We start from the raw sequence: 25303 nt of genomic DNA on the forward strand, positions 1-25303 counted from the left end.
TGCTTTTTAAAGTTTTCTTTTATTGAGCTGTAATCACATACCGTAAGACCTATACTTCTAAGGCGTACAGTCCAGTGGTCTTTATTCACACGGCTGAGTGACTGTCACCACTGACTAATTCCACAACACCGTCATCAACCCAAGAAGGTGCCCATGCCCGTTCCTAGTCACTCCCCCTTCCTCCTTCTCTCCAACTAATGGCAACCATCAACGGCAGCCATTAATCCACTTTCTCTCTCTAAGGATCTGTCCATTCTGGATATTTCATATAAATAAAATGCTATGAGGCACAGCTTTCTGTGTCTTAGCATAATGTTTCCCAATGTCATCCAGGTCATGGCATGCACCAGTGCTTCATCCTTTTTTGGGGCTGAGTAATATTCCATGGTATGGTGAACAACTGAATTCTGTGCAGCAAGCAAGGAAATGGATATTCAAAAATCACCTGGATGAATTTCAAAAGCATAATGTTGATGGAAATTAAAAAAGGTGACAGAATTGTAACAATGATTCCCTATGTTTGTATAATGTAATAACAATAAAATATAATATATTGACTGTTGATAGATGCTTGAGGAGTAAAAGTATGAAAAAATCCATCAGTATAATATATACTACTCTGAGTAATGTTGACCTCTTAGAAAAAGAGGAGGGAAATAGACTGGGAGGGATAGAATAAAAACACAGCAAAGTGTTCATGGTTTGAAAATAAGGTCAGTGTGCTTATTTCCACTTATATTTTGGGGTGTTTTTCTTTATGACAGAAGTATTTCATAATTTAAAAACTTGAAGAAAAGTTATCTAGGGAATTCCCTGGCAGTCCAGTGGTTAGGACTCCAGGCTTTCCCTGCTGAGGGCCTGGGTTCAATCCCTGGTAGGAGGGCTAAGATCCCACAAGCTGCAGGCACGCCCGAAAAAAAGAAAGCTATCCAGTGTGTGCTACTGAGTGAAGAATATTCATATATACATTCCAAATATTTATACTTTGATCCATCCACATATTTTTAAATGACTTGCAAACCTAATTGAGTGATGCAACTTTGGAAGCAAAGCTCATATACCCGGGCTTATCCAGACGCAGTTATTCAGTACTACTGTCATCTACACAAAAAAGTCCACACTCAGAAAAAAATCCTCAAAATGCTGTATTCACATGAGTTCATTAAGTTAAGGGTGCCAAGTGACAGAATCCACATAGATTCTGTAAGTCTAACTTTATTGCAGCCCTTGATTTTAATAATAAGAATAAAAACAGAAATATGATGCAGTAAGAAAACACTTTCATTCTTAGCAGAGAGGAAACTGGTCTTGAGACTAGCGGGCTTGAAAGAATCAGGAACCAAATACTTCCAGCCGCTATCCTAGGTGTGTGCTACTTAGGGATGCTTTTTGTTAATTCACAAGTATCTCCCTCCAGGGCCGTTTTTTCTGCTCCTTTTGTGAAATCCCTGTGTCTGTGGGGGCACGTAGTCTTCTCTGAGGAACATTTTCCATTTGCATGATGTCATCCTGAACTCCCTAAGTGAATATTCCCAGTCCCACCAGCCTGTAGGTACAGTACGTATTCTTAGCCTATGATTTCATTCAAACCCTCCCTGGTGGGTCAGAGGGTAAAGAATCCACCTGCAATGCAGGAGACCGGGGTTTGATCCCCTGGGTCAGGAAGATCCCTTGGGGAAGGAAATGGCAACCCCCTCCAGTATTCGTGCCTGGGACATCCCATGGGCAGGTGAGCCTGGTGGGCTACAGTCCACGGGGTTGCAAAGAGTTGGACACGACTGAGCGACTAACACTTTCATACTAAGGTGACACTCCAAGTCTCGTGAAAACTCACCCCGTAATTTTTGAGAGGAGGGGAAGCAAGAAGGGAAACGTAATTCTCTTATTATGAATAAACGAGCCAAGGACAGAGTCCCCTGGATTTTCCCAAGTCCGGCCATCCCAGCCGTGTTAATCCACACTCTCCCTCCCGGAGGAAAGCTCTTCTCTCGGTGCTACACCTTCACCGTTGTGTAGTCACAGGAACTTGGGGTCTCCTCGGCGGGGACAGAAGCTGCCCCGGACAGCACTGTGGTGTTCAGCTGGGCGTAGGTCACCCCCTCGGGCTCTTCAGGCTTTGGGGAGAAGAGAGACAGGCTTGTGGAGCTGAGTTCTGCAGTAGGGTAGCCAGGAGCCACACATGGCCATTCAACTTCAGACAAATGTCAGCTAAACTCAAACTGAGGTCCTCAGTCTCACCAGTTGCATTTCAGATGCGGCGGGAGGCTGGGATGTGTACGGGACAGCACAGCTGTAGGCTGTTCCCCTCATCGCAGGAAGTTCTGTTGGACAACACGTTCTAGGATAGCCGTGCTTTCGACTCCCATAACAGGATACCATCAATCAGTGGTAACGTGTGCTTATTAAAAATCAGTGCAAACGTAGGTTTTGAGAATAAGAACTGCCCTCCTATATGCATACCTACTGGTGACATAGTATTGTATTTTAAAAAATAATGCTGCTGAGATATAATGTATATACCATAAAATGCCCCTGTGATAAGTGTATAGTTCCATGACTTTTAGTGAATTTGTAGAACAATACAACCATCACCACCATACAGCGGGAGAATATCCATCGCCCCACAAAAGTTCCCTGTGCTTGTTTGCAGTTAAGCCTTGCTCTCCCTGCCCTTCACCCCCACCCCAGCCATAAGCAATGACTAATTTGCCTTTCCTGGAAATTTTATGTAAATGGGACAATTTTATATATAGTTTTTTGTATCTGAGTTTTTTCACCTAGCAAACTGTTTTTGAGGTGCAGTCACTTCTCATGTATATCTGTAATTTCTTCCTTTTACTGCTGAATAGTATTCTGTTGTATGGAGGGATCCCATCACAACATGACATTATCATAATATCATAATTATCAACAATGTGCTAATCAAGGTTATTAAGCCAACACTTAAAATAGCCCAGATTTAATCACTGACATTTACTTTGTGATAAATTATGCTTTTCCATTACTTAATATTTATATATATATATATCTAAATGAATGCAACATACATAAATATTGCTTTAAACACAACAATGTTTAAATCTTTTACTATTTTTTTTTTTTTTTTTTGGCCAGTAGCTTGCAGCATCTTAGTTGCTGACCAGGGATTGAACCTGGGCCCTCGACGGTGAAAGCACAGAGTCCTAACTGCTGGATCACCAAGGAATTCCCTGCTAATGCTTTTATTTAACTTGCTTTGGCTTCAAGAATGAGCCAGTGAACCTCTGTGCCCTGTGGGAAAAGGTGTGAATTTTATTTGCTATTGCGCTTAGATGTTATAATGCTGATTAATATTAAATAACAAATAAGTATTTTAGGGGCTGGTGGCTCAGTGGTAAAGAATCCACCTGCAATGCAGGTGATGCAGGAGATGCCAGTTCAATCCCAGGGTTGGGAAGATTCCCTGGAGGAGGAAATGAAAACCCACTCCAGTATTCTTTGCCTGGGAAATCCCGTATAGAGAGGAACCTGGGGGGTTATAGTCCATGTGGTCACAAAGAGTTGGACATATCTGACTGACTGAGCATGCACCCAACAAGCAGTATTTTAAACAGAAAAAAATGATGGATGTAAATTGATGGATGAAGCACAAGCTGGAATCAAGATTGCCAGGAGAAATATCAATAACCTCAGATATGCAGATGACACCACCCTTTAGGCAGAAAGTGAAGAACTAAAGAGCCTCTTGATAAAAGTGAAAGACGAGAGTGAAAAAGTTGGCTTAAAGCTCAACATTCAGAAAACTAAGGTCATGGCATCCAGTCCCATCACTTCATGGCAAATAGATGGGGAAAGAGTGGCTGACTTTATTTTTTTCAGGCTCCAAAATCACTGCAGATGGTGATTGCAGCCATGAAATTAAAAGATGCTTACTGCTTGGAAGGAAAGTTATGACCAACCTAGATAGCATATTAAAAAGCAGAGACATTACTTTGCCAACAAAGGTCCATCTAGTCAAGGCTATGGTTTTTCCAGTGGTCATGTATGGATGTGAGATTTGGACTATAAAGAAAGCTGAGGGCAGAAGAATTGATGCTTTTGAACTGTGATGTTGGAGAAGACTCTTGAGAGTCCCTTGGAGAGCAAGGAGATCCAAGCAGTCCATCCTAAAGGACATCAGTCCTGGGTGTTCATTGGAAGGACTGATGCTGAAGCTGAAACTCCAATACATTGGCCACCTGATGTGAAGAACTGACTCATTTGAAAAGACCCTGATGTTGGGAAAGATTGAAGGCAGGAGGAGAAGGGGACAACAGAGGATGAAATGGTTGGATGGCATCACCGACTCGACGGACATGAGTTTGGGTAGACTCCGGGAGTTGGTGACGGACAGGGAGGCCCAGCATGCCGCGGTTCGTGGACACGACTGAGCAACTGAACTGAACTGAACTGAAATTGATTAATATTTGTTAAATGATGCTTTCATGCCATCCATTTGACACTTAAAATCTGTCAGAAATGCCAATAAACCCTTTACATTTATGACATCATTAGACTCACACAGCCTTTTAACTGGGGATTTGGATTCCCCTTAGATATGGGAGGAAAGACGTGAAGAAGTGTTAGTCACTCAGTCATCTCCCACTCTCTGTGACCCCATGGGCTGTAGCCCACCGGGCTTCTCTGTCTATGGAGAGGAATGGGTTGCCTCTCCTTTCTCCAGGCCATCTTCCTAACCCAGGGATTGAACCCAGGTCTCCTGCATTGCAGACAGATTCTTTACCATCTGAGCCACCAGGAAAGGAAGGGTCCAAATCATGTGGGTTTGTGTCTTGTTTGTTTAATTTTTATTGGAGTATAGGTGACTTGCAATGTTGTGTTAGTTTCAGGGATACAGTAAAGTGAATCAGTTGTCCACATACATGTATCCCCTCTAATGGGGGTTTTGTGATTTGTCTCAGACCACACTGGTGATAAATAGCCATTGGGAGCTGGAATCCAGCTACTGTGAAATTCAAAGCATCTGTTTTTTTGTTTGTTTGTTTGTTTGTTTGAGATGTAACTGATATGTAACCCTGTGCATCTTTAAGGTGTACTCATGTTGATGTGATACATTGATATAGCGTACCACCTTGCTAACACTTCCATCCTGTCACATAATTATCATTTCTTTTTCGTGATGAGAACAATTATGATCTAGCCTCCTAGCATCTTTGACGTTTACAATACAGTATTGCTGACTATAATCCCCAAGCTGTGTGTTAGATTCCCAGGACTTACTCATCTACAAGTTGCAAGTTTGTTCCCTTAAATGTCATCTTCCTAGGTCCCCTACCCACCTGCCCCCAGCCCCTGTTAACCTCCTATCTACTCTCTTTTTATGGGTTCCTCAGATGTTTTTCAACTCAATATTACATGGCCGCATGAATATAACCAGCGTTTGAGCTAAGCCAGGAGGCAGATAGACCAGCCTCTGGTGGTACATGAGCTCTTGGGTTATTCCATGGGGGAGAACTCACCGATTCAGATATCCTTTCCAGCATGGGTGCATCTGCGTGTGAGTACAAGGAGACAAAACTCAGTTCTCAGATGGCAAGAGTCAGATCGTAGTCTCTCCATCCCAAGTTTCCTCCTGGTTTCGTCCCTGATGACTTACCTGCATCCCTCTGCTTGCGCACTTTGGAACGGCAGGTTCTGAGAAAGAGAAACGCGTTCAAGTCTGGGATCTGGAGATCTGGGGGGGGGGGGGCGGGATAGGGCTGAGAGAGGTGGGGCTGGGCGTAAGAGTCACTGATGTGCAGACGGGGTCTCTGAAGAGTGGAGTGGGAGTTAAGGCAGGGCGTGACGTCTGTCAAGTGTACCTACCTCTTGGTGGATTCTTCCTGTGATGAATCTATTAAAAAAGAGAGAGAGAGAGAGGAATGTATCTCCCTAGAGAATCCTTCACTTTAGTCCCCTTCCTTGGAGTGTGAAACCCGCGCTGCTCTGAACTCACCTTGCTGAGTGCACCTGTAGATGAAGAAGATGGCAAGGAAGAGGAGAAAGAGGGAGAGGCAGCTGAAGGTGGCCACGAAGACGACCCTGGTATCTGGCGGGAGAACAACGGGGCCAAGAGTCAGGCTGGCTCCGGGAATTCACTGAGCAGCTTCGCAGAAGAGTTACAAGCAGCCAGACAGCCTGGCTTCAAGACTCGGAGCTGCCACCCCCCCAGCTGGAACGTCCAATCGCTTGAGAGAATTTGCGTCATCTCCCTAAGCTTTTGTTTTCCCGATCAAATCGAGGATAGCAATTGTGGCTGCTTTACTGGTTGGTAGAGAGATGGAGTGGGTCAGTGGCTACAGAGAGGGCTAGCACAGTGCCCGGCAGATGGCAAACACCCAGTAAACGTTTCATCCCCAGGAATAATACTTATTAACTGTGAGCCATTAGCACTCAAGTGTTTTCTCAGTAAAAAAAATTTTCTGTATTAATTTTTTTTTTTTTGCCATGAAGCTTGCAGGATGTTGGTTCCCCAACTAGGGATTGAACCCAGGCCTTTAGCGTAAAGGCCTGGAGTCCTAACACTGGACCACCAGGGAATTCCCTGTTCTTTCTCATCTTGACAATAAGTACACAAGGTAAGTTTGCCATCCCCATTTCATTCATACATAAATCAAGCACCTGGAATTAAACTGAGTTCCCCAGACTCACATGGCTGGGATGGGCTTTGGACGCTGCTATGTCTAACCTTTATGGCCAGTCTGCCCCAAGGTCGGGGTAGCTCTGTGCTGACCCCTGGGTGTGGGCATTCAAGAGAAGTGACATTCTGAACCTTTTCCAGGTAAGTCATGATCTAGTGAGAAACACATTTACCCAGACTAACTGTGATGCTACAGAAGTGAAGACAAGTCCAGCAACAGATGGATCAAAGTCCAAGAATCATTTTCTCAAGGTAAGGAAGCAACCTCAGTGTCCATCGATAGATGAACAGATAAAGAAGATGTGGTATATATGCACATACACTCCCGATGCTGGGAGTCTGAGTTCAATCCCTGGTCAGAGAACCAGATCCCACAAGCTGCAACTAAGACCTGGTGCAGCCAAATAAATAAATATTTTAAAAAGCAAAAATAAACTCATAGAAACAGAGAGTAAAACAGTGATTGCTAGAGGCTGGGCAGTGGGGTGTTTGGGGAGAAGTTGGTCAAAGAGCACAAACAAGTTTCAGATGACTGAGGTCTGAGGATCTAATGGACAGCGTGAACCATAGTTGATGGCACTGTAGCGTATCATGAAACTTACTAGGAGAGTAGATCTTAAGTGTTCTCACCAAAAAACAAAAAAAGCAAATACATGACATGAGGTGAAAATTTCACTTTTAGTGCAAGTCGCTCAGTTCTGTCTGACTCTTTGTGACCCCATGGACTATATAGTCCATGGAATTCTCCAGGCCAGAATACTGGAGTGGGTAGCCTTTCCCTTCTCCAGGGGATCTTCCCAACCCAGGGATCGAACCCAGATTTCCCACATTGCAGACGGATTCTTTACCAGCTGAGCCACAAGGGAAGCCCCTGACATGACTTGAGTTGAGTGATGTGCAATTAACTCTGTGGGGAGAATCCTTCTACAATGTATTGTTGTTGTTTAGTTGCTAAGTCATGCCCAACTTTGCGACACCTTGGGCTGTAGCTTGCCAGGTTCCTCTGTCCATGGGATTTCCCAGGCAGGAATACTAGAGTGGGTCATCGTTTCCTTCTCCAGGGGCTCTTCCCCACCCAGGGATCAAACCTGAGTCTTCTGCGTCTTCTGCAATGCAGGCAGATTCTTTACCACTGAGCTACCAGGGAAGCCCCTATCCTGTATCAAATCATCACATTGTAACTTTAAATATCTTACCGCTTTATTTGTCAATGATACCTCCATGAAACTGGCGGGCGGGGGGTGGGGGGCAGTGAGGGGAAGGAGGTGTAGGAAAGGGAGGTAAGGAGAGCTCCCTTGAAGAGAGCCGTGATGATGAAAAACCCTGACTCGGAAGCACTCAGTGTAGCATCTGATTCACCGTGTTGGATAAGGAGGTTGCAGTGATCAGGATCATTCTCTCACACGGCATCCCACCCACACCCACCTCCCTCTGTAGCAGATGCTATCAGCGCCCCTCCGCCCATGGTCCCCCAGATTCCTTTGCCATTCTTAGGCATGCTCGATCATGGTTTCTCCCCCTTCCCCACGTAAGCACTTTGGTGTCTGTTGGCGGTAGTGGTGGTGGGGTACTGCCCAGAAAATGCCTTGGGAACCTAAGTGGCCCAGGGACACCCCTTTACCAACAGCGGACATCTGTGGGAGCCACACAGCCCCATGGACTTGGAAAAGTGGGGCAGAAACACCCGTTCCTGGATGGCGGCAAAGGAACATCAGCCTTGCCTTATGCTCTCAGCCCTCCCCTTGATGACCCTACAGTTTATCTCATGGTGCAGTTCGCTAGAAACGAGAAGTGAATGATTGCAAAACTGTCCACAGCCCACTGAACTGGGTTTGCCCTGAGATGGCCACATATCCTGGCCAAATTTCACATCAACTATTGACACATTGCCAAAATTAACTTGCAGAAGGTCTGTGACACTGATCTAAGGCATCTGACCAAGCAGTGGGATACAGCTTGACACAGGTCATGAAATCCCAGAAAGGAAGCCTGGCCTTGTGGCAAAGTTAGGGGATGAACTTCATCGTCATCTCTGCCCAGAATTAGAGCAGAGGGTTCCTTTCCAGTAGCCTGGAGGCGCACGTATGTAGGCTGGAGACAGCCTCTTGTCGTTTAGTTGCTCAGTCATGTCTGACTCTTTCGTGACCCCATGGAATGTAGCCCACCAGACTCCTCTGTCCAAGGGATTTCCTAGGCAAGAATACTGGAGTGGGTTGCCATTTCCTTCTCCGGAGATGGCGTATCTGTTGCTCAAAAAGTTACCATGTGTCCCAGCAGTTTTACTTCTAGGTAGTAGATACCCGATCAGGGGCTTCCCTGGTGCCTCAGACGGTACAGAATCTGCCTGCATTGCAGGAGACCCAGGGTCAACTCCTGGGTCAGGAAGATCCCCTGGAGTAGGAAATGGCAACCCACTCCAGAATTCTTGCCTGGGGAATCCCATGGACAGAGGAGCCTGGTGGACTGTAGTCCACAAGGTCATAAAGAGTCAGATACAACTAATCGACTTATACTTTCTCCTTTCTTCTTTCAGATACCTGATGGAAAGCAGGGGCTCAGATACGTGTACACCATGGCAGCATTATTCACAATAGCCGAAAGGTACAAACCACCCAAATGTCCATCAACTGATGAATGGATAAACGAAATGTGGTCTGGCCACATGATGGAATATTATTCAGCCATGAAAAGGATGGAAGTACTGATACGTGTTACAACATAGGTGAACCTTGAAGACATTGTAGGAAGTGAAAGAAGCCAGTCTTCAGACCTCATACTGTGGGACTGCGTTTTATATGAAATGTCTGCAAGAGGCAAAACCATAGTCAGAGAACAGATTGGCAAGGCGTGTCAGGATCGAAGGGAGCGAAGACCGACTGCTGGATGGAGCTTCATTTGGGGAATTAGAGGAGTGGTGTAGAGCCCTGTGAATGTGCCAAATGCCTCTGCCTTGTACACTTTAGAAGGGTGACTTTATGGGATGTGAATAATATACCAACTACAAAAGAAAAGCAATGACAGAAGAGCTAAAAACACGAACCCTTCGACTTTCCATCTCCCATTTCTGATACTTCCAAGCTCTCTGACTCTGTCAGATTTCAGATCTCTCCAAGAAACTGTGGAACGCATTGTGTTCACAGAGCCAGAGTAGCAGTCATCAGCCTGCTAATATTGAATAAAAATGTTTTCGAAGGCAAATACATATTTTGGAAGGACAGGATGCAGGAAATCTTTTTTTTTTTTTTTTGGCCACGCCACATGGGATGGAACCTGTGCCCCCTGCAATGGAAGTGTGGAGTCCCAATCACCAGGCCACCAGAGAATTTCCAAGGATGTCGTTTTTTTGTTTTTTTGTGTGTGTTTTTTTTGCCAACTACCTAACACTCCAAGGATGTCTTTTTAAAAATTATTTCTATTATACTTGCATAGACTCTAATGACAACCTTGAACAATTTTGACCCTGTGGAGCAGATTGCAGGAGGGTTATGCATTGCTGAAAGAAAAAACGATCAAGCATCTAGGTAAATTCCCCATTTGTCCTGTGGTTAGGACTTCCAGCTTCCACGGCCCGGGGCCTGGGTTCGCTTCCTGGTTGGGGAATTGCATGTATATGCTCAGTCACCAAGTTGTGTCCGATTCTTTGTGACTCCATGACTGTAGCCCACCAGGCTCCTCTGTCTGTGGGATTTTCCAGGCAAGAATACTGGAGTGGGTTGCCATTTCCTCCTCCAGGGGGTCTCCCCAACCAGAGATTGACTCTGAGTCTCCTGCATTGGCAGGCGCATTCTTTACCACTGAGCCACCTGGGAAGCCCAGGTCAGGGAATTAAGATCCCCCAAGCTGCATGGCACAGCAAAAATGAATCCGTGATGGATAAGCCCATTTCAGTCTAAGCCTTCAGAAAGCCCTAGTTTTTATGAGAATTTCTCCTAAAGGAAATCAGTCCTGAATATTCATTGGAAGGACTGATGCTGAAACTAAAACTCCAATACTTTGGCCACCTGATGCAAAGAGCTGACTCACTTGAAAAGATCCTGATGCTGGGAAAGATTGAAGGTGGGAGGATAAGGGGACAACAGAGGATGAGATGGTTGGATGGCATCACCGCCTCAATGGACATGAGTGTAAGTAAACTCCAGGAGCTGGTGAAGGACAGGGAGGCCTGGCGTGCTGCAGTCCGTGGGACCACAAAGAATCGGACATGACTGAGCAACTGAACTGAACTGGACTGAGGGTAGAAACTTAGTCAATTCTTTGTGGAAAACCAGTATCAGAAAAAAAAAATTAACATTCCCTGTTTTTTGAGAACTTGAAAGTTTTAGCAAGTGTTTGATCATACATCATCCCAAAGTATAGGCTCCGCAGGTCCTGGTTCCATTCCCCAAACTAGTCATTCCGACTCACCCCCATTCTTCCCGAAACTCCACCAGAGCTTTTCACCACGAAAAACAGCAGACAATGTACCTTGTGCTGTTTTATTCACCAGCGTTTTCAGAGGTGGATATAATTGGGGAAACAAGTCCCTTTTAATTATGTTACCTGTCTGTGAAGAGGCAGGTTTGCTTTCCTCTTGGTTCCCTAGAAAAGAGGAAAGGAGACAAGGAATCACAATGTTTATATGGGAACCTTGGGGACATAAACCCTCATGTTCTATTTACGGACTTCGTGCCCTCTTTGGGAAGCAGAGAGGAGAATGTTTTTTTCATTCCCCAGGTGCTCACTGGGTCCCCAAACCCGGCCCAGAGCACTAGGTTAGTCTTCTTGGAGCTTGGTATTATTTTAATAACAAAAATATTTATGAATAACGCTACTAATCCCCCACCTTCCAATCCTATCCCAGGAAAGAGCACCAGCATTGTGCAAGTATTCTCTCCCATTTGGTAGGTTGCCGTTTCATGTTGATGATTGTTTATTTTGCTGTGCAGAAGATTTTTTGGTTGATATACTGTTGTTGTTCAGTTGCTAAGTGATGTCCGACTCTTAGTGACCCCATGGATTGCAGCACGCCACGCTCCCCTATCTCAGTTTGGTCAAATTCATGTCCATTGAGTCGGTGATGCTATCTAACCATCTCATCCTCTGTCCTCCCCTTCTCTTTTTGCCTTCAATCAGTCCCAGCATCAGGGTCTTTCATAATGAATTGGCTCTTCACATCAGGTAGCTAAAGTATTTATTTTTGCTAATTTTCTGTAGATAAGATCACATCTGCAAATGAAGGCACTTTTACTTCTTCCTTCCCAATTTGAATGCCTTTTTTTTTTTTTTCCTGTCTTTCCCAATTGTTCCAGAGAGGACTTCCAGTATTACGTTGAATTGAAGTGGTGGGCATCTTTTCCTTACTCCTGATATCAAAGGAAAAGCTTTCAACTTTTCACCATTAAGTATGACCTCAGCTGTGGGCTTGTTATATTGGCCTTTATTGTGTTGAAGTATGTTCCTGCTACACCCAATTTATTGAGAGTTTTTATATTGAAATGATCTATTTTATCAAAAATTTTTACGTATGTTAAGATGAACATATGATTTTTATCCTTCATTCTATTAAAGTGTGTATCACACTTATTGACTTGTATATTGAACCATCCTTGGGTATAAAGAAGAAATCTCACTTGATCATGGTGTGTGAGTCTTTTAATGTAGTGTTAAAATTGCTTTCCAAGATTTTGTTGAGAACTTTCACATCTGTATTCATCAGGGATATCGGTCTATAGCTTTCTTTCAGTGTCCTCGTCTGGTTCTGACATCAAGGTGATGCTGGCCTTGTAAAATGAACACAGGAGTGTTCCTTCCACTGAAGTTTTTGCGAAGAGTCTGGGAATGACTGGTGTTATTTCTTCCTTAAATGTTTGGTGGAATTCACCAGTGAAACCATCTGGTCCTGCGCTTTTCTTTGTCAGGAGTTTTGATTGCTGATTCAATCTCTTTATCTGTTATTGATCTGTTCCAGTTTTCCATTTCTCCATACTTCAGTCTTGATTAGTAAACATCCGCAAACGTTCTCCTGTCTGTAGGTACTACCCACGTCCGTGTTCTCCCAGACGATGGCCAAGAGGGGCTGGAATCAGGTTGCTGGTTCCACGACTAGTACTGAGGTCTGTCTGCCTGTTATCCAACTCCCAGGCGGGTGAGGCCCCTCCTGGGGCCTTTGGTGTCTGGTGGTGGATCCCACAGCTCCCACAAGGCACTTTTGCTCATGAATGAGTGCCAAATTTTAGTTGTTGGAGTGAGGGTACAAAAATAAGGAATGGCAGACCTCCCTGGTGGTGCAGTGGGTAAGAATCCGCCTGCCAATGCAGGGGACACAGGTTCGATCCCCAATCCAGGAAGATTCCACATGCCATGGAGCAGCTAACCCCGAGAGTCACAACTGCTGAGCCCACGAGCTGCAACCACTGAGGCCCTCGAACCTAGAGCCCATGCTCTGCAACAAGAGAAGCCCCCACGATGAGAAGCCCGCGCACCGCAGCAAAGAGCAGCCCCCATTCATCCCAACTAGAGAAAGCCCATGTGCAGCAGCAAAGACCCATCACAGCCAAAAATTAATTGATTATTCTTTTAAAAGAAAAAGGAAAAAAAATCATAGGCTCAAAATGGAATCATTTGTGTAGACCGTGCTAGGGCTCAATACCGAATCTAACTGAAGCTTTGAAGCCCATGCCCAGAAATGTTATCTTAAATAGTCAGTTGGGAATTGTTAGGTCAGCACCAGTGGGGTCATCTGTCACAGGGACCCCTCCTTCCCCCAGAGGATCATCGGTTAATCTGCCACGCAGACCCCTTTCTGTACTCCATAGGTGGCGATGGTGTTCAGTCACTATGTGCTAAGTCAATTTAGTCATGTCAGGCTCTTTGCAACCCTGTGGTCTGTAGCCTGCCAGGCTCCTCTCTGGGATTTTCCAGGCAAGAATACTGGAGTGGGCTGCCATTTCCTCCTCCAGGGCATAGCAAAGCATGATTTGCAGAGCACATTTTCAGTTATGCTCTGGGATGGGGAAAACAGCTTCTCGGTAGCAGGTTTCATGGGTCCATTTTACAGTGAGGTGCCCAGGGTCAGTGACATCACCTGGATAAAGGCATTGGCTCTCTGACTGCACCCAAGGATTTTATGGCTGGAGGGATCTCTGTGTTACATTTGCCAAACATTCAAGACTAACCTGTTTGAGAAATAAAGAGGGGGATTGTCCGAGGTGAAGGACAGAGAGAAAATATGCCCAGACCACCTGTCAAGGAGCCCAGGACCACCTTAGGCGGGATAGTTGCTCACTCACGTCCGACTCTTTGTGACCCTGTGGACTGTAGCCCTCCAGGCTCCTCTTTCCATGGGATTCTCCAGGCAAGAGTACTGGAGTGGGTTGCCATGCCGTCCTCTAGGGGATCTTCCTGACCCAGATATCAAACCCGCATCTTCTGCATTGGCAGGCGGGTTCTTTACCATCTGAGCCACCAAGGAAGCCCAGGCTCCAGGTGAGTGAGGAGGAATTCAGCCGCCTTCCTGTTGAGTTCTGCCCTTTATTGTACCCAGAGTCCTGTGACTTTCCCAGCGTGAATGTCGCATTCCGGACATCAGACTGGCATGTCAGGGTCACGTTGCTGCCGCGTCCAACCTCTGAGTTGGGCAAGGCATGGAGGAGGGGTTGGGAAGTTTCTCTGGAAAGAATTTGGAGTTTGACTCTTCATCTTGGTGACCACCAAAACCCTCCTAGAATTCAGAGGATGAAAGGGAAAAGGTCGTGAAACTTGGGGTGCGGGAACAGAGTCTAGGTTGGGAGATGACTTACCATTCTTTTCCTCATCTTCATTGCCCAGACAAAGCCCTGGAAGAGAAACACTCATGAGGGAGGAAGTATATGTTTGTCTTTTTTTTTTTTTTTCTTAATTGAAGTATAGTTGATTTGTTGGGTTAGTTTTCGGTGTACAGCAAAGTGATCCAGTTATATATCTAGATCTGCAGATATACATCTAGACAGAGAGTGACTCAGGAGATCCAGCCCTTGTTTCCACTCAAGTGTGGACTCAAAACACAAGCCCCCAAGCTTCATGAGGAAGCAGGGACGTGGGCGCCTGGCAGTGGACGGAGCCCGCGTTAGCTCTGGCTATAGCGGCTGCACCTATAGGCAGGAAATTGGTTTCCGGGTGGTCAGGGGGGTAGGGGGTGTCCCCAGGTCTTGTGGTCTCTTTTTAGTCCCTCTCTTCTCTGCTTTTAGTCTAAAGTCATCTCAGCTCTGTTATCAGCCAGTCTTCTGCTCCAGTGCTGATTCCCATTCTTCCTTCCTTTCTTTTTTTTTTTTAAATAAGCACACGATTGCCTTAGACTCACTTTTCATCATGAAACCTTACTGAGGGCTAGGTGAAAACTGAGAGAGGAGTTCTCTGTTTTTGACAAATAAGATTGTATTAATGTGTACATGTGATGACTGGATGCACATATGTATTGTGCAGTGAGCACCACCATGAAGCTAATTAACAGATAAGTCAGCTCACATAGTTACCTTGTATGTGTGGGGGGAGCGGGGTGGGGGGGAGAATGTTTAAGATCCATTCTCTGAGCCAATTTCAGTATTATTAACCATCGTCACCATGCTGGCCATTAGATCCTCAGAACTTATCTTTCTTTTTAAAAAATATCTATTTATTTTGTAATTGCTTATTTGGCTGTGCTGGGTCTTAGCTGCAGCATATGGGATCTAATTCCCCAACCAGGGATCAAACCCCGACCACCTGGACTGGGACCATGGAGGTCTAGCCACTGGGCCACCAAGGAAGTCCCGTCTTTCTTAATAAAGGGCCACAGTGGACATGGGCAGAGAACTGGCTGCAATGGACATACTTGCCACTAAGAAGAGACATACTGGCATGTAGGGTAGCTTGAAAAAGCGAAGGATAAAAGAATCACTCCTTGAAGCCTTAGTAGAATTCTGACGTAGGGAGCTGTAGGCAACACAAGTAAGCATATTTATCTGGAAGTAATTGCAGTAAATAACTACCAGTCAGTGAGAATCTATCATTTGACAGACTCTTCACATATGTCAGCCATGTGCCCACTTATATTATCTACTGGGTCCTCTATGGCAACTGACATTTACCATACAGCTACCCTCTCTGCCTGACTCAGCCAAGCATCATCCATTTAACATTTAGTATGGGCTCTGCAGAACGAAATGGCAACCCACTCCTGTATCCTTGCCTGGAGAATCTCATGGACAGAGGAACCTGGTGGGCTACAGGCCACGGGGTCGCAAACAGTCAGACATGACTGAGTCACTGAGCAGCAACAATGGCCTTTAAATACACCGCGTGGAGAGCTGCTCGATTTCCAAGCTAGAAAGGGAGGAGGCGAGTGACACTAGAATCTATAGTTCCCCAGAGAAGAGGAAAAATTACTTTGATGTTGTGACATAATAAGAAACACATTGGGTCTTTGTCCCTGGTTCCCGTACAGAGCTCCTCAAACTCTAAAATTCCCTGAGTGTTGTGAGAGGGAAAGGTGTCTTTTGTTATGTTAATATAACTTTTGGAAAAGTCTCTAGGTAACCTAACGGTGGTGGCCGGTTGCCAGGGAAACAACGAAGTGATTAAAGGGTTGGAACTATCAGTCTTACCCACCCCCCACCCCCAACCCCGACCTCCAGGAAGAGAAGAAGGGCTGGAGATTACCAGTTGCCAGTGATTCAATGAATCATGCCTATGTCAACTAAGAAAATATGCAAAACCTAAAAGTTGAGAGTTATGTTGTATTCATCAGATATTCTTAGGACTTCAAGCCCAGGAGGCAGCATCTCAGGTAGTTCTGCATCTCTCAGATGCTCAGCATCTCCCAGCAGTTCCCTGAGAGAACTGTTGGGGGTGGGGGTGGGGTGGGAAGGATATGTATGAGTTTTGCAACAAAGGGCAGGAGGTCAGAACAAAATGTTACTGTTAATAAAAGAAAATCAGATGTCTCAGGTTAAAGAATTTAGTGCTTTTCTCAGTATGGGAAGACGCAAGTGTCTGGGCTCACGGCAGTCATCCCTTTGATATGGACCTCAGCTGTCTGTGGCCAGCATCCCTGTGTTTTCTGATCCCTGAGTTCCCTCAGGGCGCGCTGTGGGGAGTGGCTGCAGTCTGATCATGCTAGACGGCAGGTGTTCTTTCCTTCCTGAGTGCCCTCAGGGCTCACCCTCAAGTGTCTTCAATCACTGATGACTGAGACATCCTTTATTTACTGATACGGCAGGAAATATTCCGTTTCTCATCTATGTAGTGAAGCCTCCATAGAAACTCAAAAGGGTGGGTTAAGATAGCTTCCGTGTTGGACACGTGGAGATTTTTCGAGTGTGATGTGCTCAGAAGCCCTTTTCCTCACACTTGGCTCTGTGCACCTCTTCCATTTGGCTGTTCCTGAGTTAAATCCTTCTATGTACTGTGCTTAGTCGCTCAATTGTGTCCAGCTCTTTGTGACCCCATGGGCTGTAGCCCACCAGGCTCCTCTGGCCTTGAGATTCTCCAGGCAAGAATACTGGAGTGGGTTGCCATGTGCTCCTCCAGGGCATCTTCCCAACCCAGGGATCAAACCCAGGTCTCCCACATTGCAGGTGGATTCTTTACCATCTGAACCACCAGGGCAGCCCAAGAATGCTGGAGTGAGTAGCCTATCCCTTCTCCAGGGGAACTTCCTGACCCAGGAATCGAACCAGGGTCTCCTGCATTGCAGGCAGATTCTTTACCTGCTGAGCTACCCAGGAAGCCCAGATTCTTCTATAATAAATTGGTAATCTAGTGAGTGAAATGTTTCTCTGTGTTCCATGTTCTCACAAATTTGAGTTCTAACAAATTGATGGGCCCAAGGAGGGGTTCGTTAGAACCTTCAGTCTGTAGCCAGTTGGACAGAAACACAGGTAACCACCAGGGCTCTTGATTGGCACTTGGAGTGGGAGGGAGGTCATCTTCTAGGACGGAGCCCTTAATCTGTGGGATCTGATAGTATCGCCAGGTAGTTCGTGTCAGAATGGAGTTGAATTGCAGGACAACCAGCTGAGTCAGCTGCTTGGTGGTGTGAAAAACCACCCCTCCATGTTCACACACATGGGAACTGGGTGCAGAGTCCTCACTGACATCTGAGAAGTTAAACACTGCCTGCCACGTCAGTAAACAAATGGTGTCACCGTCATCAGTGACTGCACACGCCTCTGACAGTGAGCTGGTGAGCTCTGAGGCAACGCAGGAAGCAAAGAACGCCTGCCATCCCACAGCCATCAGACTTCAGCCACTGCCCACGGCGAGCCCCGGGGGAGCTCAGGATGTGAAAACACAGGATGCTGGCCTCGGACAGCTGAGGTGTACATCCAGGGAATGACTTCAGTCAGCCCAGACTCTTGCGTCTTCTCATACATAGAAAAGTGCTAATTCCTTAGTTTGAGATATCTGGTTTTCTTTTATTAGTAGTAGTGTTTTGATGTTCAGACCACCCCTGCCCTTAGTTACAAAACTCCTATCCATCCTGGCTCCCCTCTTCGCCTCCTTGAAGCAGTTTTTTCAGAATTACTTGTGATGCTGTCTCTGGGGCTGGAAGTCCTAAGAACATCCACTGAATAAAACATAACTCTCAACGTTTATGTTGTGCAATTTTTTTCAGCTGACAGTTTACACAAGGTCCTACTGGAGTTGACTGGAACCCTAACCCAATATGACCGATGTCCTCATAGGAAGTTGGAAGGGCAGGCACTGTTGTGCATCAGGTTGCCAAGATACTGCTCCCAAAGTACAAGCTGTGAGCCTGGCCGCCCTACCTACTACCCTTGACCCAGCTGAATAGGATATATCTCTGGAAACCCAGAAGTCACAAGCCAACCTGTTGGCCATAAGATCCTGGTTTAAATGGGAGTACCAGCTTCAATGCAATGACCCTCGCCACTGAGGGCTTATTGAAGATCCTGCCTTGGTTCGTTAGACCTAAGCAAGGTCAGCAAATATCTATCCCAGTTTCGGACCCACCCCCAAGAGCTTGGTCTTAGGAGCTCTTTTTGGGATTGGGCCTCTCCTCTTCTAGTTTTATGTTTTCAAAACTGACAGAGATGGGAAAGAAAAACTGATCCAGGAAGGAAAATTGGATTGAACATTTAACATCTCATATTAATTCTGGCATTGATGACTATATGTACTGTTGTTTAAACGAATCTATTAATCATTAAAAAAAAGATAAGAGGTTGGGAAGAGACCTGGAGACAGAACATGCCAAGGGAAGACGGCCATGTGACTATGTGAGGCTCCACAAGCTGAGGGGTGCTAAGGATTCCTAGTCATCTCCCAGCCAGAGTCGAGGAGGGAGGCGTGGAACAGACCCTCCCTTGGAGCCCCGAGGAGGAATCAGCCCTGCTGACACCCTGGTTCTGGACTTCTGGCCTCCAGAATGGTGGGAGAATAGACGTCTGTTGTTTTAAGCCACCCAATTTGCGGTCGTCTGTTACAGCAGCCCAAAGAAATAAGTGTGGGAAGAATGAGGTCCGTCTCTTGACTGCCCCATTTATTCTGTCCTGAGACTGGAGGTTTGGGGTATGGTGACCAGCAGCCGCCTCTCACACTCACATGCGTGTGTGGGATGGGCGTGACCTCAAAGGGAAGGGCTTAGCCCAGAAGAAGGAGGAAGCAACCCGCGGGTGGGAGCTTTGTGTCCTCCCCGCCGCCCCCCTCCCGAAGCCAGCTCCACTCACAGAGGAGGAACTGGGCACTCAGTCGGGTGGGGCTGCCTTTCCAAAGTCTGGAGACACCAGGCCAAGATCATAGTCTAGGGCTTCCTTCCTACAGGCTGAGGTCTGTTTGATCACCTTATGTTCAAGTTGAATATCAGCTTAAAATCATGCTCAGGATATGGCTGGTCAGAAAATGTTCTTATCCACCGCTTCCTGCCTTTGTATCATGAGGTGAAGTGTTCGGTGCTTAGTCGTGTCCAACTCTTTGCAACCCCATGGACTGTAGCCCGCCAGGCTCCTCTGTCCATGGGATTCTCCAGGCAAGGATAATAGAGAGGGTGGCCATTCCCTTCTCCAGGGGATCTTCCTGACCCAGGATTGAATCCGAGTCTCGGCACCACAGGTGGATTCTTTACCGTCTGAGCCCCCAGGGAAGCCCCACCTTGGTGTCATAGGGAAAAACAAATCTGACTCCATATTGGGTCTGTTTCTTTTACTTTAACCATTGTAGTCTGTTGTTTTTGCTACAACTTAATCACTAAGGGGATGTTGCCTGCAAGCCTAAGGTATACATAGTGCTTTTCTCCATGAACCCTGCTTCTCATGCCTGAGTCTTGAGCTAGAATACCTTTGCTTAAGCTCACAGGAAATATCCTGACCAGGCCCACCTGTGAATGACTGCAGGAAAGAAGAAATTAACACATCCCTCCTGGATTCTGGCCAGAAGTATGAAATATTTGCAATAATTTATTGCCTTTTTTAATTTCATCTCCTCACTTCCCCCTCTTTGTTCTATAAAAGTAACTAGCAGCCAGACCCCCAGCAAGATGTTTCTTTGGGACATTAGTCCACCATCTTCTTGGTCAACTGGTGCTATTTTTTTGCCCCAACAACTCATCTCTCAAGCTATTGGCCCATCATGCAGTGAGCATTACAAGCTTGGACTCAGTAATAACATGTCTGTTCTATATTCCTTGTTCATAACCAAACTCACAGACTTTCACAACCTGTAGACTCTGCCTCCCATATGCTAATGGGACATTCAAGGCAAGATGGTGGTACGTAGACGATACCGACTTGGAGGTCCCATCTGAGCTGTGCATTATTGAGCCGAGTACCCTGAGGGTGTTACCACATGTCTCTGCTTCTCATCCCTTATGTGCAGGCACCAAAACCAGGGCATGCAGACACCACAGCCCACAAAACTGTGACAGGTCGCTTGTACCTAGTACACGGAGGCCACCATTTCTGTACTTGCCACATTCCCCATGGTAACCTCCACTACACGGTGAATATTCTCCCCCTCAAACCCATCTGTCCCAGCCCTGGAGACTCACCAAGGCAAAGCAGGGACAGGAATTCCGTGATCATGGTGTCCCTTCTGTCCGGACCAAGATCCCGCCTTCAGTTCTGCAGTTCAGAGGAAGACAGGGGCCTGGGCGACCACAGCCCCCTCCTGCCCTCTCGGTCCCGGGGATGTGTGGCCAGAGGTTTCGCCCTGACCCTTGGCTCCTCCACCATCTGGTGTACAATTTCCTTCTCACAACTGACTCAGGAAGCCAGAAGCCACCAGTGACAACATCTTCCTCGTAAATCTAGTGTGTGTGGCTCCACCCACCCTGAGACCTCTCCGATCTCATCTGAAGTCTGGCCCAAGACGTTTTCCCTTAAAATAGTTTGTCTTTGCAGAGAAGGAGGAGTACCCTGTAAGATCCTTTCTATGTGGACTCTAAAAAGAAATGATGCACATGAACTTACAAAACAGAAAGAGACTCACAGACTTAGAGAGAATGAACTTATGGTGACGGGAGGCTGGGGGAAGGATGAGGGGAAGGGAAGGTTAGGGAGTTGGGGACGGACATGTACACACAGCTATATTTCAAATGGATAACCAACGAGGTCCTACTGTGGAGCACGGGGAACTCTGCTCAGCGTTACATGGGAACTTGGGAGAGAATGGATACATGTGGATGGACAGCTGAGTCCCCTCACTGTTCGCCTGAACCTTTCACAACATTGTTAATTGGCTAGACCCCAAAACGAAAGAATTTAAAAACATAACTTGTCTTTTTTTTTTTTTTCATAACTTGTCTTTTAAACAGCTTTACTTTAACTTTTTAATTGAAGTATAAATGGCTTATATTAGTTTCAGGTGTACCACCTAGTGATTCAGGATTCTTATGAATTATACTCCATTAAAACTTACTACTGGGACTTCCAGTGGTAAAGAATCTGCCTTCCAAAGCAGCGTACATATGTCCCATCCCTGGTAAGGGAACTAAGATTCCCATATGGGGCAACTAAGCCTGTTTGCCTCAACTGGAGAATCCGTGTGCCACAATGAGAGGTGCCCACGTGCTGCAATAAAGACCCAGCAGTCTAAATAAATAGATTTTCTTAAAGTTATTACAAGATAGGGCTTCCTTGGTGGCTCAGTGGTAAAGAATCTGCCTGCCAATGCAAGGACATGGGTTCAATCCCTGGTCTGGGAAGATCCCACATGCCGTGGGACAACTAAGCCCATGTACCACAGCTACTGAAGCCCATGAGCCCTAGAGCCTGTGGGCCACAGAGAGACAAGCCACCGCAGTGAGAAGCCCGCACACATCACCAGAGAGGAGCCTCCGCTCTCCGCAGCCAGAGGAACCCTGGGCAGCAATGGAGACCCCAGACAGCCAGAAACAAACACATAGTAAGTCTAAAAAATGTTATTACAAGATAATGGCTATATTCCCTATGCTCCACAGCATATCCCATTGCTTATCTATTATAGTCGTGTCCGACTCTTTGCGACCCCACAAACTGTAGCCCGCCAGGCTCCTCTGTCCATGGGATTCTCCAGGCAAGAATACCAGAGGGGGTCACCGTGCCCTCCTCCAGGGGATCTTCCCGACCCAGAGATCAAACACGTATCTCTGGCTTCTTCTGCATTGCAGGCAGGTTCTTTACCTTGAGCCACTTGGGAAGTCCAAGATAGCAGTTATTATATATATATATATATATTTGGTCACTGACCTATAAAATTTAAAGTGTTTCATGCCCATAAATACTTCCCCACAACATAGTTATAAGCTGTTTCCCCAGCATGATTTATTTTTTATTTTTGGTTCTTTTGTTTATACATTATCATACCATCTTGGAACACTGAGATTTCATTTTTACAATCCAGCTTGATTTATATTGCTGTATCATCCTCTGTGGAAGTAAAAACTTTTATCTAACCAGTCTCCTATCACTGTACATTTATATTATTTCCAACTCACTTGCTACTATAACCATAATGAAAATAAATAACTTGTAAATCTTTGGCTGGACTTAATTATTCCTTGGGGTAAACTACTGGGGATATAAATTCTCAGGCTGAAGGCTGTAAATGTTGGAGGGGGAGATGAGCTTCATAGCCCAGTTGCCCTTAGTAACTAGTATTGATTCATCATTCTAAAACCTGATCATGTGTCTTTTTCCAAATTCTGTTTAACATTAGATTTTAGCATGAAAAAATTGTAAAATCAATAATGCAAGATGACATTTTATTGACTTTTCCTGCGTTGGGTGATTTCTTGGAATAGCAAATGTCTTTCTTTTTCTTTTCTGAACTTTTCATGTGGAATGCAGTCAGTGAGAGAGGCATGTCAAAATAAAAAATACAGTTATAGGTTTAGCTCCTTTAATACTATCAACAATTCTTTTATAGATTTTGTATCTATATTATTGGACTTACCTGTTGGCTCAGCTGGTAAAGAATCTGGTTGCAATGTGGAAGACCTGAGTTCGACCCCTGGGTTGGAAAGATCCCCTGGAAAAGGGAACGGCTACCCACTCCAGTGTTCTAGCCTGGAGAATTCCATGGACTGTATCATCCATGGGGTTTGAAAGAGTCGGATAAGACTGAGCAACTTTCACTTTCATCTATATTCTTGGATTTTGTATCTATATTATTAGCTGCTTACAGAGTTGGGGTTATTATATATTTCTCTTGAACTATTTTATCATTAGGAAATATGCACCTTCATATCTGAATACTATTTCTTGCTTTAAAATCTACTTTATATGATGTTAATATAGACATACAACCTTTGTTTTTCTGCTGTTTGCATGGTATATCTTTTTGTATCTTTTTGCTTTCAACACATCTGTGCATATACTTAAAGTGTTTCTCTTGAAAAAAAACAACATTTATTTAGGTCTTTTTAAAACATCAATTAGATCTTTTCACTGAATTTCAGGGTCCATTGATGTTCTATGCAATTACTTATTTCTATAAATTACTTATTTATAATTACATCTTATAACTAGGATTATATATATCCTAATTTATAATTAGGTTGTAAGTTTATAATCTTGCTAATCTTTCTATTTGCCCATCTCTCTTCTGTCTCCTTATTTCCAACTTCTTAGTTTTAAAAAATATTTTTACTGTGTCATTTTAGCTTTTTTCTGCTTAACCAACTCTTTTTTAGCTTCACCAATAATATGCCATTTTAACTACTCAATTTTCTTTACTTCTACATTATTTTTTGTACTATTCTTTTTGAGATGACTCTATTGATAATTTATACTTGACTTACTAACGGCTATGTCATATTTTCCGATGTAAAACATCAGTTTTAAACAACCTAAGAGAAACACTCACATCACAGTCTTTCAACAATATCCACTATCATTGTCCCCCTTCCCTCGATTCTAGCGTGCAGTATTTTTCCTACTGGCCAAGAACTTATCAACTTCTCTGTGTCAACTTTTTCCCTCTCCCCAACAGAATCCTGGCTTTCGGCATTTCTGGCTCATCCAGATGTGTTAGAATTCATCCAGGTGTGTTAGAATTTGAGATGGGAATTTGACTGTGTTCAAAGATTCTGTACTGAGAGTGGGCTCAGGTAGAAGGAGAGGGTAAGAGGCTCGGGGGGATTCTGCGGAGCCGAGAAAGGTCCTGGGGTCTTGGGGGGTGAGCGCAGCCCAGGAGAAGCCCTGAGGTCGGGGTGGAGGAGCTGGGGGCAGAGCAGGGCCCAGGCTCCAGCGTGGGGACGTGCGCGCGCCCGCGGGCGGGAGCCCAGGACGGCCCCTGGGGGCCAGGAGGTGACGCGGGCTCCAGGCTGGTGTCTGTGTCTCTCCTTGCAGGGCTGTGTGTCGGCCAAGCAGACGGAGGAAGAGCTGGTGAGTGGTTCTCCATGGACCCTCCTGATCCTTCCCCGGCAGGGACCCGCACTTTCTCCCCCCCCCCCAACCCCCATGGGCTTCCCGAGAGCAGGTGGGTGGGGCGCCCCCAAACCTGAGACCCGCTTCCTTCCAGAGGTGCTTCCCAAGCCCTCCCTCAGGGCCTGGCCCAGCTCGGTGGTCCCCGCCCGGAGCTCCGTGACCCTGCGATGCGGGGCTCCCACCAGGGACGTAAGCTTCACTCTCAGGAAGGGGGGACGCGTCTGGGAGATGGTCCAGTCACCCGACTCCACAGAGGGCCGGGCTGAATTCCACCTCCCGGGTGTAACTGTCCAGCACGCGGGAGAATACAGCTGCGAATACCACGGGACGGGGGATCCCCGCGGGAGCTCAGGGCCCAGTGACGCCCTGCTGCTGCTGGTGACGGGTGAGGGGGCGCCTGGGAAGGACGGCCGGGCCCCGGGGCCAGGGGACGAGGGAGGGAGCGGACCCAGAGACGCAGAGCGGGTCTCCCCTCCAGGGTTGTTGGGAGGGGAGATGGAGAGAGGCAGGGACCGAGGTGATGCCTTGGCTTGATCCAGGGCTCCTAGGAGGGAAACACCTCCTTCCTGGAATCAGAGGGAAAAAGAGGGTGAGGTCAGGTATCTGTCCTTCCCCCACTCCATGAGAACCCCCTGCCAGGAGAACGGGGGAGCAAGGGACCCAAGGCTTCTCTCCGCGACCCCGGAGGCCTCCTGCTCTCACAGGAGGTTCACCCAAACATGAGCCCAGAGGGCCAGAAACTGGGCACGGATAAGTCCTGTGACGGTGCTCTTTTTTTTTTTTT

The 25303-nt window shown here is 46.1% G+C and overlaps 2 protein-coding genes across 4 annotated transcripts; one reads left to right on the forward strand and one right to left on the reverse strand.

Moving 5' to 3' along the window:
- Positions 1 to 20886, reverse strand: LOC122692515 (V-set and transmembrane domain-containing protein 1-like). 3 transcript variants are annotated; one of them, XM_043900140.1, is made up of 8 exons: positions 20661 to 20886; positions 14437 to 14472; positions 11198 to 11236; positions 5975 to 6067; positions 5845 to 5872; positions 5636 to 5673; positions 5499 to 5530; positions 1 to 2114 (listed from the first exon to the last, which is right to left on the reverse strand). In XM_043900140.1, the coding sequence occupies exons 1-8, from the start codon at positions 20692 to 20694 to the stop codon at positions 1995 to 1997; spliced, it is 420 nt and encodes a 139-aa protein (XP_043756075.1). In that variant the 5' UTR covers positions 20695 to 20886; the 3' UTR covers positions 1 to 1994. The 3 variants fall into 3 exon arrangements, with proteins under 3 accessions (XP_043756075.1, XP_043756074.1, XP_043756076.1); XM_043900139.1 differs by having other exon boundaries at positions 5499 to 5534; positions 5637 to 5673; positions 20661 to 20861; XM_043900141.1 differs by lacking the exon at positions 5975 to 6067 and having other exon boundaries at positions 20661 to 20861.
- LOC122692872 (killer cell immunoglobulin-like receptor 3DL1) lies at positions 20693 to 25056 on the forward strand. Its single transcript, XM_043900685.1, has 3 exons — positions 20693 to 20801; positions 24274 to 24477; positions 24614 to 25056. The coding sequence occupies exons 1-3, from the start codon at positions 20693 to 20695 to the stop codon at positions 25051 to 25053; spliced, it is 753 nt and encodes a 250-aa protein (XP_043756620.1). The 3' UTR covers positions 25054 to 25056.
- The last annotated feature ends 247 nt before the right edge of the window (positions 25057 to 25303 follow it).

This window comes from Cervus elaphus, chromosome 4, assembly GCF_910594005.1.
Source record: "Cervus elaphus chromosome 4, mCerEla1.1, whole genome shotgun sequence".
Taxonomy (NCBI): domain Eukaryota; kingdom Metazoa; phylum Chordata; class Mammalia; order Artiodactyla; family Cervidae; genus Cervus; species Cervus elaphus.